Source organism: Aplidium turbinatum, chromosome 3 (genome assembly GCF_918807975.1).
Source record: "Aplidium turbinatum chromosome 3, kaAplTurb1.1, whole genome shotgun sequence".
Lineage (NCBI taxonomy): Eukaryota > Metazoa > Chordata > Ascidiacea > Aplousobranchia > Polyclinidae > Aplidium > Aplidium turbinatum.
The window spans coordinates 18,489,169-18,506,927 of record NC_137474.1 but is presented as its reverse complement, the minus strand read 5'-3'; the positions used below and the strand labels follow the sequence as shown (position 1 = coordinate 18,506,927).

Below are 17,759 nucleotides of genomic sequence, written 5' to 3'. Positions count from 1 at the left end.
TCCTAAGCACTTGGCTGATATGACAGAAATTTTGGATAATTGTGTACATTGTGATTTACCGTATGAAAATTTTAAAACTTTGATCACTGCCGAGAATATGAAGTCTTCTACGGTGAGACTTCACGAGTTCTTACATGGTAACAAAGATCGAGGCCTTAAGCCGACCGAGCTCTTAAAGCGTTTACGTCAGTTAGTTGCTATAAACGGTCGTGTTCCTGAGAATTTTTTTCCTCTCCTTCGCATAGTTTTTCTTGACCGTCTTCCTCCTGGAGTGCGACAACTTTTAACCATCTGTAAGGGTGACGATCTTCAAACGCTCGCCGAACGAGCAGATGACATCATTGCTGCGGGAGAGCCATCTAATTCTGCTCCCACGCAAGATACCAATAAACAGCCAGAAATTAACTTCCACTTGGAGAACCGCATTTCTTCACTCGCGGACCGCCTGGAGGAGCTCCAAACCTCCATTACTGCTTCTTCTGACTCTCGTTCATGTACAACCTCGATGTCTACACTGAGCTCGCCTGTGAATTTTAGGCGCTCGGAGCCGAGTACCTCTACTCCGAAAATTACGGACTCCACCGACTTCAAACCCAAACCGAGGTCCAATGACTCAAGGCGTGTTTTATGCTATTACCACCTCACATATGGTAATAAGGCACATCGCTGTGAAAAACCTTGCTCTTGGGTCCCAAGAGGCAAGCCAAAAAACGAATAACGCCAAGGGATGGACGAGTGGGCAGCCTCGGCTCCGCAGGACCTACGACACATTCCGCTCTTTTCATGATTCTTGACACTCTTACTGACATTAACTTTTGTGTTGATACAGGATCGACCTTTTCGTTGTTGCCGCGTTGTTATACCGACGTTTCCGAACCGCAATCCAGTCTACGCGCAGCTAATCACACTGCGGTTAACATTTTTGGCGAAAGACCATTGACTTTGTCGCTTGGTTTTGACCGCACATTTGAGTGGACGTTCCGCGCTGCAGACGTAGATTTTCCCATTCTTGGACTGGATTTCTTACGCCATTTTTGTTTAACACCTGACGTTGTTAACGGCCGTCTCCTACAGACGACCCCAGCCGATCTCTGTGTATCGAGTACTGACTTTGCTCCTGATACGGATTTGTCTACTTCACCTACTGATGCTTCTGAAGTTCAACTCTATTCTGATGCCTGTTCACCTTCTGCGAGCACGGCACAGATTCCTGCTGAACTAGCTATCCGAGAGGAAGAGTTTCCTTCTGTTTTTGAGTTGGAGAACTTCAACCGTCCAGTTCGCCACACAACGGAACACTATATTCCTACCAATGGTCCACCTGTGTGCCAACGGGCACGACGACTATCTCCAGAAAAGCTGGAGGGTCTCCGCAAGGAACTGCAGACGCTCCTTGACTTGGACATTATAGAACCGGCGAACTCTCCATACGGTACACCAGTACACCTTGTACCCAAGCCAAATGGGCGGTACAGAATCACGGGTGATTTTCGCTTGCTCAACAAACAAACCACGAAAGACTCCTACCGCATACCCTATCTTCACGACTTTGTAGACCACCTCTCTGGATCCACTATCTTCTCCAGCCTGGATCTCGTGAAGAGCTACCACCAGATACCCATAGCAAAACAGGATCGTCACAAGACGACCCTGTGACTCCAATGGGGAGTTACAACTTCAAACGTACAGCTATGGGTCTCTCGGGTGCCGCACAGACGTTTCAGCGCTTCATGGATGAAGTGCTGCGGGGTCTTCCCTATGTCTATTGTTACATTGACGACGTCCTCGTCCATTCTCGAGACTTAGAGGAGCACAAACGCCACCTATCTCAGGTGTTCAAACGTCTTGACCACTACGGTCTCATCCTCAACAAGGAAAAATGTTCCTTTGCGGTACCCGAACTGAAGTTCCTAGGACACCAGCTCGACTCGAGCGGCATACGGCCGCTTCCTGGCAAAGTCTCAGCTATCCTGAACTTTCCTCTACCCACCACCGTAAGACAATTACGATGTTTCCTGGGTATGCTCAACTTCTACCGCATGTTCATACCACACTGTGCGGAAATCCTTCAACCTCTGTACACTTCCTTACCGCCTGGTAAGTCGTCAAAGAAACCTCTGATCTGGACTGACATCATGAAGCATGCTTTTGAGACTGCGAAACAGAGCCTCGCGAAAGTCACGTTACTCTCTCACCCCGTTCATGGTGCTCCCATCCAACTAGTCACAGACGCGTCAGATACTGCCGCTGGCGCTGTTGTTCAACAACTCATCGATGGCGAAGCCAAGCCGCTCATGTTTTTTTCTCGTTTCTTTAATACAGCTCAACAGAAGTATAGTGTCTTTGACAGGGAGCTTACAGCCATGTACCTCGCCGTCCGACATTTCTCCTACTTTCTTGAGTCACGTGATTTCACAATCTTTACAGATCACCGTCCGCTAACTGCAGCTTTCAGCGCAACGATGGCGAAAGCCACAGCACGACAGTTACGTTACTTGGCCTACGTCAGTGAGTTCTCCACTGATGTTCGCTACTTAAAGGGTAGTGAAAACTTGGTCGCAGACTGTCTCAGTCGCGCTGCAGTCAATGCCATTTATGAAGATGGTATCAACTTCGACTTTTGTGACCTGGCCATTGCTCAACACGATGACACCTCCTTAGCTGACTTTCGTATGAGTCCTACCTCTCTTACGTTGGAAAAACGACTCCTACCTGAACACGGCATCTCCATCGAGGGGGATACCTCAACTGGACGCTTTAGAGTCCTGTTGCCGACGACGTATCGCCAAACAGTTTTTGACAAACTGCACAACCTCAACCACGGAGGAATCAAATCAACACAACGCCTTATTGCTCAACGCTACGTTTGGCCTGACATGAAGGCTGACATTAAAGCTTGGGTTAAGACATGTGTCTCTTGTCAACGCGCCAAAATTCAACGGCACGTCTCGGCGCCTCTAACTCATTTTCCTACTCCTGACAAACATTTTGCGAATGTCCATGTTGATATCGTTGGAGAACTACCTGAGTCCAGCGGATACTCGTATCTCCTCACCGTTATTGACCGCCACACGCGTTGGGTCGAAGCCCTACCGTTGACCAGCATTACTGCACGTGCATGTGCTGATGCCTTTCTCTGGGGTTGGGTATCACGCTTTGGCGCCCCTGTCACCATGGTCACTGACCGTGGTCGACAATTCACCTCTCTCCTGTGGAAAGAGCTATGCCAATACCTTGGGTGTGATCATCGTACAACTACTGCTTACCACCCTGCTTGCAACGGATTAGTTGAAAGGGTGCATCGCACACTCAAAACTGCCATCAGAGCTCAATCCAACCCAAACAACTGGTTCTCCCACCTCGGATTGGCACTCCTGGGCACTCGTGCAGTGATAAAGGAAGATCTTGGTTTTTCTTCTGCTGAAGCCACACTTGGCACCACCCTTCGTTTACCAGGTGATTTTTTTGCAGACCCCGTTGTAGGTCCTGTCAATTCCCACTACGTGCGTCAGTTACGTGATTTTGTCAACAATTTTCCTTACATACGCCCGCGTCATGGCAAACGTTCTGTTTATATGGACGCTGACCTTGACACATGCTCACACGTTTTTATACGACATGATGCAGTGAAGGGACCGTTACGTCCACCTTACGACGGGCCTTACCGTGTAATCGATCGTTGTGAGAAGTACTTTACCGTTGACATCGCTGGTCGCACTGATACAGTTACCATTGACAGATTAAAACCTGCTTATATGGACACTTCCCCTGATGAGGATTTTTCAAGTCATGCCGAAACGTCACTGCCGTTTCGAGACGATACGTTCTTAAACTTCTTCGACTTCTTCTATGCAGTACGTTCGTTCCCAGGATGATCCTAGGGTTTCCGATGAGCTCCCAGTCTCATCGACCGCTTCACACTACGTGACACGTACCGGCAGAGAAGTCAGGTTACCTACTGGTTTCCGGAAGTGATGAACCCTTGCCTTTACCGTACCTTTCTGCTGTACACAGTTCCTTTTTTTTACCTTACCTTGAGTCTAGGGATTCTGTGTTCGTGTCCCTTCGTTTCTCTGGTGAGTCTTGAACATCTTTGAGTATGAGTGTGATTCAAAATTTTTGACTTACTTTAGACACCTTCCTTATGAAGGACTCTTACTGCCTTGTATATACTTTGTAGATATTCACCTCCAACACTGCTGTAGACTGGGTGACACAACTTTGAAAGATCAGAAGAAATCTAAGGACTGATTGGACAATTACGGACATTATGTCATCGCGAGCAGGGATACTCTGCATGTCGATCGCTCACGCGATACTGCGGCCGTTCCGCGGGATTTTTATCACATCCGGATTGCTACTCGGAATGACCGTCATGCTAGAAGAACAACGATCATTCTTCTCCGCCTGCTTCATGCCGTAACAACGACCATCAGCCGATTCACCCAGAACTACGAATATTTTTGTCATTTCGTTTTGTATTCTTGTCGTGTGTTCGCATAACTTCGTACCCACTTAGAGGGGGAGCTATGTCGCGGTACTCCCCTCCATGGAACCCAAATAATAATGTGTTTTGTGCATCACTGGGGAGACAAGCTCGTAGTAGCACGTGATTGGTCCTCTCTTCCACAGTTCTGGAATGTGACGTTAGATTTAGTGAGAGCGCAGTGTTTGTTTCTTCGTTATGAGAGATGCGCTCCTCTCTTGTAAGAAGCCATTTTTATTTCTGAAACTTGAAAAAGAAAGTTAGTTCGTTTTGGACGTCTGCTTAACGGTCGCTTATTACAGTCAAGCACTGGATATATGTTTAAATGCATAATCGATTTATTTCGGATCTTGTATCAAAGTAATGATTATATATTGGAGATACAACCCTCAACCTTTGGATGTACAGTAACGTGGAATAAACTACTGGACGCAGTGAACAGTGAATACGGTAATAAGTAGGCTACACAGTTATTGTTATACAGTTACACGGTCGCGTCGCCGAAGCGACTTCCATCACAGTTGCTTCGTAGACCGTGTGGCGCTTAGCAAAGGGCTAAGCTGGTGACCCCAACCCATCCATAAGCGGAAAGGCGACAAGTGCAAGCAAATTTTGATTTATCCCCTTTGCATTGCAAAACCTATAGCCTACCTGAGTACAAGTTATTATCTATATTCTATGCCTTTGTTTACAATGCGCTAAGTTTAAAAATTATAATTTATTTTGCATTCATTGCAACAACGCACAGTGTAGGCTAATCGCACGGAAGAGCACAGTAACAGATGCAATGCAGCATATAGCAAGAAGAAAAGAAACACTATATCTTGCAATGGTTTTTGATTTCTTTCCTTGTTTGCACCACTTGCAAATCATCAACTATTGTAGCATCCCATTCCCACAATGACTCAAAGTGATAATCATTAAAACTCAGTGACTATAGCCTAATAATATAGCCTAATAATAAACAATCAAAGATTCACAGTGATAATTATAAAGCCATCGAATCTGCTCCTCTCACGAAAGTTTTCTTCATCAAATCCAACACTTGTTTACTATTCAGTATTCAATACCACGATACGTTCTTATAGTGCAAATTAAGTTAAATTATTACAAGGTGTTTCAGCTGATAATCCTCATCGAATCCAACTCGAAATTTGAAAATAGAAAAAAGAAATGTTGTCAATGTTATGTTAAACATCAATGCTAACTGTTATCAACCAACAAGAAATGTAGGCTAAATGAAGGAAAAGAGGAAGAATAATCAGTTGGATTCATCAAGATGAATTTCATGAGCATTAGTTTACGGCCAACATGAAATCAAGTTCAGTACACCAAAAAAAAACTACATTATTTTGTTGTAGACAGCAGGATATGAAATGTTATCATTGGCATTCATTTCGAATTATAAATCTAAAATTTGTATCCCAAATTGGAAACAATACGGGCTTAAAAAGTATGAAAGCTTCCATCGAATTAAGAAACATGACAAGCAATGAAAACGTACCTGATGTTTCGGCAGGCGAATTTGTAATCTGCAGGTCGCTGCAGCAAGTAGAGTGTTTTGACCGATCAGAAGACAAGATTTAACGCGTTTAAAAGTTTATTAAATAAGGTTTCTCACAACTTGCAACATTTTCCCATGATGTCGAAATTTTCAGAAGCATGCTATACACACTTTGATAAATATGACAAGCAGCTTACCTGAAAAGTTAGCATTCCAAAGTTTGTAACCAAATCTTATTTTATATAGGCTACAAAAGGTTTCTTACAATTTTTTTTTAAACTCGCTTCTGATTCTTTCTAAGTTCAATTTTGACAAATAATGTTGGGAGTTGTGAAAAACGTGATCTCTTAAACTTTCTCCGCGAAATGTTTGTCAGCTGGGCTAAATCTTGCGTTCTGATTGGTCAATGAACCTCATCTGCTGCAGCGACCTGCAGATTACAAATACGCCTACCGGAGTGATGTTGAAGTTTCTAGTTGCGTGTTGTTTCGTGTAATTTCAGTTTGGGGCCAAGGTGTAGAAGAAAAAGTCCAATTTTGTACATTTTATCTCGGATGCCCAAAGTAGTAATTTATCTACCCAGTGTGTCTATACCAATAGTCCAAGCCCTTCTAGGGGCAAAAATGAGCATCTTTAGGCTAAACGTGTTACACGTTGTTGTTTTGCATTCTTTTGTGGTTGATGAATTTAACTTCAATTTTAGTGAGTGCCGCAACTTTTTGGGTCACGTGATCACCACAAATCGGGGATTCTCCTCAAATCAATTTTGAGCTTTTTTTTCACGGCATTTCTATGCAATTAGATACATTATGTTTTTTTATTTAGACTGACTGCCACTACAAATACACGAAATAAAAATCACACAAAATTATGTTATTAATGACGTCATAACATTAATTTTTTGCTGATTTTTTTCTTATTGTAGTCGCTTGTTTGTTGTTGGTGGTACTTTTTTTGTTACAATAAGTTACCAGTACTAAAATAAATCTCCCTTCATATACGATGTCAGCATTGCATCATGAATGACGTCATAATTTATTTTTTTTCAGATATTTTTCTCATAGGTTAGTATAGACTGTATAGTAGATAGGCAATAACTAGAATTTTATAGAGGTTGATTAGTGATAGGCCTATCATGAATGTAACTACCAAAAAAACTACTGATAGCATTTCTATGAACTTTTGTTTCTGCTGTTTACGCCAAGTAAGTACGGTGTATTAATGTTAATGTGATGCTCGGCTTGAGAACTGATAAACTTGCACTATTTTCGATCGCATGGAACCGATAAAACCTATCCAATACAGCATGCTACGAGCCTGGACGTTGTATACCCATTGATGAGAAGCTTTTTTCAACAAAGCTAGATGCCCCTTTACCAAGTATATGGCATTTATACCACGTAAATACGGAAAGAAGTATGTTGTAAATAGGTTTCCGTACGTAGGCCTACGTCAAAAAATGCGTCTTGAAGAACAGATGAGTGCAGTAGCGTAGCCAGGAATTTTGAAAGGTTTTTTTTTGACGGCCGTCGGGCTTCGTTGGACACCCAGCGGCGGGGGGCCTCCCTTAGAAAATTTTGAAAAATTAATTTGAATTTGATGCATTCTGAGAGCATTTTTAACAAAAATGTGGGTATAAATATTCCTGTAAAATGGTGCTGTCCAGTGGCATAGCAAAAGGATAAGATCATGTTTTCTTGGGCATTTTTCGGTAATAAAGCTAAGTCTCTATGTTTTCTTGTTGCTAATTCCTGGCTGAGATATTTGAATGTTTGGTAGGGGAAGGCGGGGCAAGTTGAGCAGGGTTTTTTTTAATTATTATTTTTTTTTTCACTAACTTTTTCGAAGACTCAAGTATTGTATTTCAAAAACATGCTAATAAGCCAAGTTTTTAGACAAAATCTGGTTGGTTTTATTTATTATTTTGCACTGTATTCAAGTTGTGCAGCACCATAGGGCAAGCTGTGTAGCACCATGGGGTAAGTTGAGCAACATATTACAACCAGCAAAAGTACAGACAATGTAACAAATCAGCTATTTTTACATTCATTCACTAGTCATTTTTTACTTTCATTCACGTGGAAGACTTTGAAACTATGTGAAAATGGCTAATAGGCTAGAACATTTGTAAATTAACAAAGGCGGTTTACAGGAACAGTTGCACAACTTGCCCCGTCATCAATTGCACAACTTGCCCCATTCACACTTTTTTTAAAGAACAAAAAATTTCAAGAAAACTAACAAATGTACGAAAAAATTTTACCTGCGAAAATACAACTAGATCAGGGATGGCGAACCTTTTTTAGTGCATGGGTCACAAAAGAGACCTTAATCCTTGAAAAAGCAAAAGTGGGTCATACATTTAATTACATGTTAATGCAAAACTACATGTTAATGCGAAACTACATGTTAATGCGAAACTTGCTGCTGCATCTTCTCTGCAAGTCTTATTATCCTTGGTTGGTAATCCGTAGTTTTTAGCTTCACACATGCAGCACTCATATCTGAGCTGAGACGATTCCGTGTGCTTGATTGTATAAAATTCATGTGCGAAAATAAAGATTCGCACGAATATGAAGAACCAAACAACGTTAACAGAGCTACTGCAAATCTTTTCATAGTTTCAAACGAATTTGGCAGGGAGTTCCACTCTGTAAGAATTATATTTTCAGCAACAGCAGGAAAGTCACAACCATCCATATCCGTTTTCATTTCAATTTTTTGTAGGAGATGATTTAACGTCTACAAATTTTGTTTTCCAAACTGCACTTTCTTGAAAGTCTATCATTTCCATTTCCAAGTTGTAAAGACGAAGCCATTCGAAGTTTGATAATTCAAGATTTTCAAATTGAATTGCATGCGGGAAAAGAATGAACTGCAATGTAGTATCTAGCTTTCGGAACTGGGTAAACCTTTCTGACATTACATTTTTGGCCTCTTTCGTCAGTAAAACATAGCCTACTTGTTGAGTGCGGTTTTCTTTTGTTCATAAGTTAAATTGGTGCTGGTAAAGTGCTTCAACAACTGAGGAAAATATTTCAGCTGACCTTGTTCAAGGTCTACAGAAAAAATGGCGAGTTTCTTCTCAAATGCTTTAATGTGCCCAAACATGGATAATACAATATCTCCACAGCCTTGCAGTTTAGTATTTAACTTATTGTAATGCATTGTAAAATCAGTGAAAAAATGTAAATCATTCAACCACGTACTTTCGCTTAACTTTGGATATTTTTGATTTTTTTTAGCTAAAAAAAGTTGTACTTCTTCCAACAATTCAACAAATCGCTGTAAAACATTACCACAACTTAACCACCTTACACTGTTGTAGTACATGAGTAAGCTATTAAATTTACTGTCACACACGTTCAATAAATTTGCAAACTGGCGTTTATTAAGAGCATGAGATGCAATATAGTTGACTATTTTTGTTACCACACTTACAACTTTTTGAAGAGATTTAATTGATTTGGCGCAAAGGGCTTCCTGCTGATGTATTATGCAGTGAAATTCAACAAAGCTAGATTAAAATAGGGTGGGGCCTTATTACAAATATTTAGTGAAACATTTATTCTTTGCTGAAATATTTGTCTAAATTTTATTATTTTAAAAAAGACAAGTGGGTCACTGAAAATCTGTGATGGGTCACTTTGTGACCCGCGGGTCAGTGGTTCGCCATCCCTGAACTAGATCATATGTCTACTGACCCCTACTGCTAAAGTTTGACTAGTTCTACTGTGCATGCAAAAAATCAAAATTTTGTTTGCACCCGAATTTAGATCCTAAGACCTAAACACCTTATATCGTTGATCAAGCCTAACCTGCCCTAAAGCTGATAGGCTAACTGCGATTCACGTGCTTCAAAGGCATTATAGGTGTATAATAATGGCGTTAAAGATTCATTACGCTATTTATTTCCTTTCAAACGGGTACTTGCACAACTTGCCCCGCCTTCCACCTATTGGCAAAACTCGCTCTTTTAATGCAGTTTCGTTTAAAATTAGGCAAACTTTGTTTTAGAAACATAGACACTGAAAGCACCATGCTCAATATCGTGACGTCACACGCGTGCCAAAGGGGGGGGGGGGTTGTAACCCCTCTTAGTTACGCCACTGGATGAGTGTGTTTATGACCAGGTCGTGATGAAATTGCTTCAGCCCTATTGGATCAAGAAAAGTTACTTTACTTCAATTAAATAAGAAAACCGACAAGCCGTTTCAAAATAATAAACAAAATTAAGAGACGTTTCTTCCCTCCCGGCTCCCGCTGTCAAGTTATGAAGGATGTACTTTACGCCAGGGCTTTCCAAACTTTTTTGCTACCTACCCCTTAAACGCCTAAAATTTTGCGCGACCCTAGACTGTTAAAATGATAAACAGTGCAAATTATAAATTTTTGACAATTTTTAAAAGGTTTGATGTACAGTAGAATTCGCCTATAGTGACTTTGGCTATAGTGACACCTGTTGCAAAGTCCCGTTTGCATACGCAACAGTTGAGTAGAATTCGGCTATAGTGACACTTCGGTTATGGTGACACTTTTTCCGCGGTCCCTTCAGGTGTCACTACAGGCGAATTCTACTGTATTTGAATGAAAACTGAAAACAAGATGTCGTCACTCGAAGCCTGCTACTTTGGGAAAAAAACGAACACATTTATTCAGTGTGATAAGTGCGACTGCTTTCTGCTGCAAACCAAGTCCAGCGGTAGCTCAATGTTTGTTAATGCTAGTCTCAAGACGGTTTCAGAGTTAATTGCTTAGGCTGGAACGGTCTTTTGTTTTGATTACGGTTACTACTGAGATGAATATGATGGATATTCCCGCTCTAACGTTAAGCCAAAAAGTGTAAAGCAAAAAGTATCAGCAAATTCTTCTTGAGATTTAGGAAAGAGATGCTCGGTAGCCAACTTTGTTTTTGCGTTGGAAATGAGTTTTGGATCTGCTCTAATTTGGCATTGTCTAATTCTGGAAAAAAATACTTCTGAAACTGTTTCAAAAAACTTGACAAATGGTGGATAACCAGAGGCTTAATAACGTTTGGTTCCATATCATTGTGAGCTAACAACTCTTCAATAGATGACAACATTTCGAATGAATCATTTTCAACCTTCTCGTTTATTTTTGTTTTATAAACGCTTCAATTGTAGATTTCAATGTAAGAACATTGATATTTACTCTTTAAACATGGAAACTCGAATGAACTTGAAACTGCATAGAAACATGAACATCTAAGCACACGAGATCAGGCACGGAAATGAAGTTGGAATATTTACACAGTCATAGTATTGCTGATGATCTTTAAGTTAGCTACGCTAATAAACCAACTTAATGTGTAATATGTACTGTACAGTAATTTCGAAAGTTATTATATCTATCTATCTTACTCGATTTAACATCTCTTGTTCCCCGTATTGCAAAGGTTGGAAAGTGAGCCATATGGCTAAATAAATGCTATTAAAATAATCTGTTATACAGTGCAAGTTAATAACTTGAATTTTACAGCCATACCCGCTGCAGACATGCACCTTCTCAAAAAACTGCTCATACGCGATTCCAACAAGTTTCTACTTTCTGCGGCGTCACAACACAAGGCACGTGACAACTAAAACATTCTTCTACATCTCAGACATTTAAGATGAAATATAAGTAGCACACATGACTAATATCTAGGATAGCTAAGCTTTCTTAACACCTACGAAGTAGTACAAGCTGAAAATATAAAAATGAAGAATATATAAAAGGATTTAGCGTCTAGCGTCAGCACTTCTGGCTAACACGAAACATTGGACGTACATACAAAGGTACTTGGAGTAGTATCAAGAAATCAACGTCATTCTACAGAAAGTTTGTCGTATTTTCCCCGATCATTTTACAAGGGGTGCTTGGTGATATATAGTGCAGTACCCGTATGAGTTACATGAAGAACAAACGAGAAAGAACTGGTCGCTACATGTGACCTTTATGAAGAAATATCTGCTCGCAAAGCAACACAATCATGTTAAAACCAACTTGTAATAATGCACGTTGGCCACTACATTGGTAAACGTATTGTGGATATCAAACAGCTAAGCTTATAATCTAAATACAAGCAACTAATCTATCGAGCCATCAGAGAGATTGCCACTTATAACCTGAGAATTAACTACTTGTTCGAGTTCAATAGATTCCTGGTCTCAAAATCTTTTCAAGATGAAGTTGTTGATGAGGAGAGCTACACTGGGATCGAACCCGCAGATGCCCAGGGTGTCTACGTCACCAATGTCGTCAGTCCTGAAGTTGCGGCTTTTCAGCGCCATCACTATTAATCTGGCGGGAATTTCTAGTTTCTGAAAAAGCAAACTGAAATTCAGTCATTGAATTAAAAAAATGAAATATCTTCTGATAGGTGTCAACATGATTAAACAGGCTCGTGTGAAAATGAATTTGTTTGTATTTCAAATCATTGTCACGATTTCTTTCTATCTCTTACCAGGAAAAAGACTTGGAAAGGTTCAATGACGTAGTTTAATGGGTTAAACCGAAAAGCAGTCAATTAAATGTCGAATAATTCTATTAGTGAAATGATAATCTGACTTCTTGAAGAACTTTAACGAACGGCTTCTCAAATAACTCTAATTTCTGCATCAACTACCAATCCACAACTCATAGCACAACTCTCATAACCAACTCAATAATAATCATCATAATAATAATCATTACACAAACTACACCACTATTTATAGTTGGTTGTTCAGTCCAGTAACTTCGAGAAGGATGCGTGAGGTTACATCATAAAAAACCATTGTTCTATCAAGCAGCATTTAAATGTAAACAACAGAAGTCTCTAGAAAGTCACGTAGGGAAAATGATTCCAGAAAACACGTTTTACATAATACAGATTTCGTAATCAGAGGTTACTTCAGGTCATAACCGATAATAACATACCGCTCAAGAATTCCACAATGAAAACAACACGCTCGTTGAAGATACAAAGCAAGCCATCGCGAGGCATTGCACATTGATTGTGACATACGCCCCCCCTTAGAATATTGTTGCAAACAATATAACAACACAATCAATACAAAACACACCACAAAACAATTAATTACTCAATAATCAATTCTCATAAGTCCATCGTTGCATGATCTACTAACGATAGCTTTCTCAAAACAATAGTCACGTTTTCTGTGAAAGTTTCCATCGTCCTCAATGTCTTCAATGCACCGGCGAGCAAGATGACCCATCATCCTACATCGGAAACACCTCCTCTCCGGACAGTCCTTGGCGAGATGACCTTCTTTGTGACAGTTGTAGCAAGCCTTTTCATCAAAAGGGCAGCTCCTGGCTGTGTCCAATCTCCCCACATCGGTAGCAGTGGTTGTCACGGCAACGTCTGTTTTCCGAATGTCTGCCGTCAGCAACGCACTCCCTGGCGAAGTGTCCGCGTCTACCGCATCTATAGCAAACTCCAAATGGTCGTCGCCTGCTCCTTCTCCTCGGTTCTTCGCGCTCGTAATATCCGTCATCGTGAGATCGTTGCTGATTATCTGCAGAACAATCTCGAGCAAAGTGACCATTCTTGCCACCAGAATAACAAGTAACTTCAGAATTTCTCTCAATAACATTTCCGATTATAAGATCAACTAAAGAGTTTTGTAAACATAACGCTTTCACTGTCCCACTACAATACGGAGTTTCGATATATATCTTCGCTAACGGTCCTTGGATTGAAGTGTTATTTATCGACATCACAATTCCAGTTTTTCCGGTTAATTGACTGTCTTTAACCAAATCTCTTCTCACTATTATACCCGTAGAACCAGAATCACGTAAAACTTTTACCTTTTTGTTTCCAACTTTTCCATCTACTACTGGCAGGTAATCTTCAGGTATTATTTTTCCGCAAACATCTTCATCCGGTTTCTCCTCGTCAAGCGTGGGTTCAGGAATCATTAACGCACAACCGCATCGATAAACATCCGTGTCTTTATCTTTTCCAGACTGATTGGATCGGGAAAACGACTTGTCCTTACATTCCTTCACTTCGTGTCCTTGCCTATTGCAACGATTGCACCACTTCCTCGATTCCTGATGATTTCTTTTAGTCTTCTTCCGGCAGTTAACAGCCTTATGACCTAAGCCATTACAATTAAAACAACGTACATCTCTTGGAACAGCACCTCCTTTAAAATTATTTGTTTGCTCTTCGTCATTATCGCATGACAACGTTTCTTCAGTCGACAACTTCTCATCATGAGCAACTAAATACTGTTCTGCCACACTGGCTATTTCTTCTAGATTCTTTGGACTTCTCTCCATTAAATAAACAGACAGATCTTTTGAACATGAATCTGTGAATTGTTCCTTAACTATAAGGTTTGCCAATCCGTCCAATGATTGTTCGGCCCCCGAAAGTTCAAACCATTTTAACAAAAGGTTTCTTAAACGTTCAATAAATTGACCTGGGCTTTCGTGTCGTTCAGGCTTTGCCTCACGGAATCTTTGACGGTATCCATGCTCGGTAAAATTGTATCGCTTTAACAGAGCTAACTTCAATCTGTCGTAGTTCATGGCTTCTTCTTGCGAAAGTCTTGAATATACATCAAGAGCTTGTCCCGATAATAACATGCTTAGCTGGGTAGCCCACGTCGACTTCTCTAATTTGGCTATTGTAGCATATCTTTCAAATCTTAACAAATAACTATCCAACTCATCTTTTTCTTCAACAAATGATGGCAAATCTGGACGTCTAACTTGCGCCACAATAACATCTCGAGCATTATCATTAGTAGAATTAGATCGCTCACCAATGTCCAGCTTTTGTCTTTCTAATTCAAGTTTTAACTTTTCCAATTCATATTGCGCTCTTCTTTCTTCAGCTTCATCTTCGCGCTGCGCTTGTTTCTCTTCAGCTTCTCGTTGAGCTTGTTTTTCTTCAGCTTCAAGTTGTGCTCGCTTTTCCTCAGCTTCAAGTTGTGCTCGCTTTTCCTCAGCTTCAAGTTCTGCTTTCCTTATTTCACGAGCAGCTCTTCTATCTTCTCTTTCGTCAGCTTCTCGCTGAGCTTTCTGGTCCATTATCTTGTGATACTCTTCCATCACAAACTGAGACTTCTCATTACCAGTCAGCCCCATTCGTTCAGCCATGCTCCCTAAGTCTTCAATCATCTCATGTTTGACAGTATCCGCCATCTTGACATTAATTTATTATTCTTTCAATAAATCTTCGGTATTCTTCGGTTTTTCGGTTAAATCTTTTCGGTTTATCCCGGACGAGCCCCCAGAATGTCACGATTTCTTTCTATCTCTTACCAGGAAAAAGACTTGGAAAGGTTCAATGACGTAGTTTAATGGGTTAAACCGAAAAGCAGTCAATTAAATGTCGAATAATTCTATTAGTGAAATGATAATCTGACTTCTTGAAGAACTTTAACGAACGGCTTCTCAAATAACTCTAATTTCTGCATCAACTACCAATCCACAACTCATAGCACAACTCTCATAACCAACTCAATAATAATCATCATAATAATAATCATTACACAAACTACACCACTATTTATAGTTGGTTGTTCAGTCCAGTAACTTCGAGAAGGATGCGTGAGGTTACATCATAAAAAACCATTGTTCTATCAAGCAGCATTTAAATGTGTCACAATCAATGTGCGAGGTCTTGCGACGGGCTGCTTGTACCTCGATCGAGCGTGCTGTTTTGATTGTAAAACTCTTATGCTATAGGTTATCATCGGTCATTATCCTGAAGTAACCTCTGATTACGAAATCTGTATTATGTAACGTGTATTCTAGGTCTTTCATTTGCTACGTGCAGTTCTAGAGTTTTCCTTAAACTTGCTTGTTTATGCCGCTCAATGCTACGTGACCGAACGATGAGTTCGTGTGATGCAACATTACGTAACCTTCTCGAAGTTACTAGACCGAACAAACCTTTTATAAATAGTGGTGTAATTTGTGTGATTATTATTATTGAGTTGATTATGTGATTATGGGAGTTGTGTTATGAGTTGTGGATTGGTAGTTGATGCAGAAATTATTGTTGATTGAGAGTTGAAGAAATCGAATACAAGTAGATGAGAATTGGTGCTGATATAAATTGTGTTCGAAATTAGAGTTATTTGAGAAGCCGTTCGTTAAAGTCCTTCAAGAAGTTAGATTATCATTTCACTAGTGGAACCTTTCGACATTTAATTGACTGCTTTTCGGTTTGACCCATTAAACTACGTCATTGAACCTTTCCAAGTCTTTTTCCTGGTAAGAGATAGAAAGAAATCGTGACATTCTGGGGGCTCGTCCGGGAATAACCGAAAAACCGAAGAATACCGAAAGATTTATTGAAAGAATAATAAATTAACAACAAGCTGTCAAAATGGCGGATGCTGTCAAACATGAGATGATTGAAGACTTAGGGAGCATGGCTGAACGAATGGGGCTGAGTGACAATGAAAAGTCTCAGTTTGTGATGGAAGAGTATCACAAGATAATGGCCCAAAAAGCTCAGCGAGAAGCTGACGAAAGAGAAGATAGAAGAGCTGCTCGTGAAATAAGGAAAGCAGAACTTGAAGCTGAGGAAAAGCGAGCACAACTTGAAGCTGAAGCAGAGGAGAAGCGGGCGCAGCGCGAAGCTGAAGAAAAACAAGCTCAACGAGAAGCTGAAGAGAAACAAGCGCAGCGCGAAGCAGAAGCTGAAGAGAAACAAGCGCAGCGCGAAGCAGAAGCTTCTTCTTCGTCGTATGAGCTGTTCTTCTGGACTATATGTTTGGGCATGATGTCATCAGCCACTCGACAGTCTCGTCATCCAGGGCCTTCAGTCCAGGCGCTCCATGTGGTGGTTGATGGATTGGGCAGTCATGGACGACATGATCTACTGTCTGGTCTGTGGCGCCGCACTCGCATCCCGGTGAGGGAGCCAGGCCCCATTTGCACATGTCTGAACGAAAGCGACCGACGCCGGTTCGTAGGCGGTTAAGCCGGACCCACGCAAGTCTTGCGAGGGACATTCCCGGAGGATGGGGATCGACGTCGGGTAGGAAATCACGGAGTCGGGAAGTGTTGTTTTGCCACTCCATGTTCCATGTGTAGTTTGTCCAGTGTGCCGCACTTATTCTAAGATCTTCAACGTTGTTCAGAAGCTGTCGTGCGGCGGGCACAAATGGGCGTCTTGATTTCAGTCGCTGCTGTCCTCCAGGTAGGCGCTGGAATGTACTGTGGAGGAGGTGGTCGGGGTCCAGTGCGCGACGAGCAAGGGAAATCATGGCTCCTTTACGGCGAAGCTCAGCAGGTTGGATGCCTGCAAGGATGGGAAGGCAATCCGTTGGAGTGGGACGCAGGCATCCAGTCACAGTGCGTAGTGCGTCATTGATGGCGGTGTCAATGTGGCGGGTGTGAGAGCTGCGGCACCACACTGGTGCGCAGTACTCAGCGGTAGAATGGACAAGGGCCAAGGTAGCTGTGCGAAGGGTTTTCGCATCAGCTCCCCAGCCGGAACCCGCCAGCCGCCTCAAAAGTGCAACGCGCGCAGATAGTTTTTTGCGCAGTGACTCCAGGTGTTGTCGGTACGTTGAGTGACCTGTCCAGGGTTACGCCGAGGTAGGTGGGTTCGGCGCAGTAGGGTAGGTGTTCGTCATCGGTGGTAATGTTGATCTCACGTTTTGCTTCCTTGTTGTTTAGGTGGAAGGCCGCCGACACTGTCTTTGCCTTGCTGAGCTGTAGCTTCCATTTCTGGAGATATGTTGATATAGTTGACATGTCCTGGCTTAGGTTCCTCTCCATTGACTGCCA

The 17,759-nt window shown here is 41.4% G+C and overlaps 1 protein-coding gene across 3 annotated transcripts in view; it reads right to left on the bottom strand.

The window, feature by feature from the left end:
* Positions 1 to 11,089: 11,089 nt before the first annotated feature.
* Positions 11,090 to 17,759, bottom strand: part of LOC145767469 (RNA-binding protein RO60-like) — a 36,375-nt gene continuing 29,705 nt past the window's right edge. For 2 of the 3 annotated variants that reach the window (XR_014288788.1, XR_014288789.1), the window contains exon 12: positions 12,214 to 12,313. Coding sequence is in view for 1 of the 3 variants with exons in the window: in XM_082579294.1 (XP_082435420.1) it covers positions 12,161 to 12,313 (153 nt within the window). In the remaining 2 variants the exon portion in view is untranslated. Of the gene's footprint in view, positions 12,314 to 17,759 lie in introns of all 3 variants that reach the window. The other variant, XM_082579294.1, reaches the window with a different exon arrangement.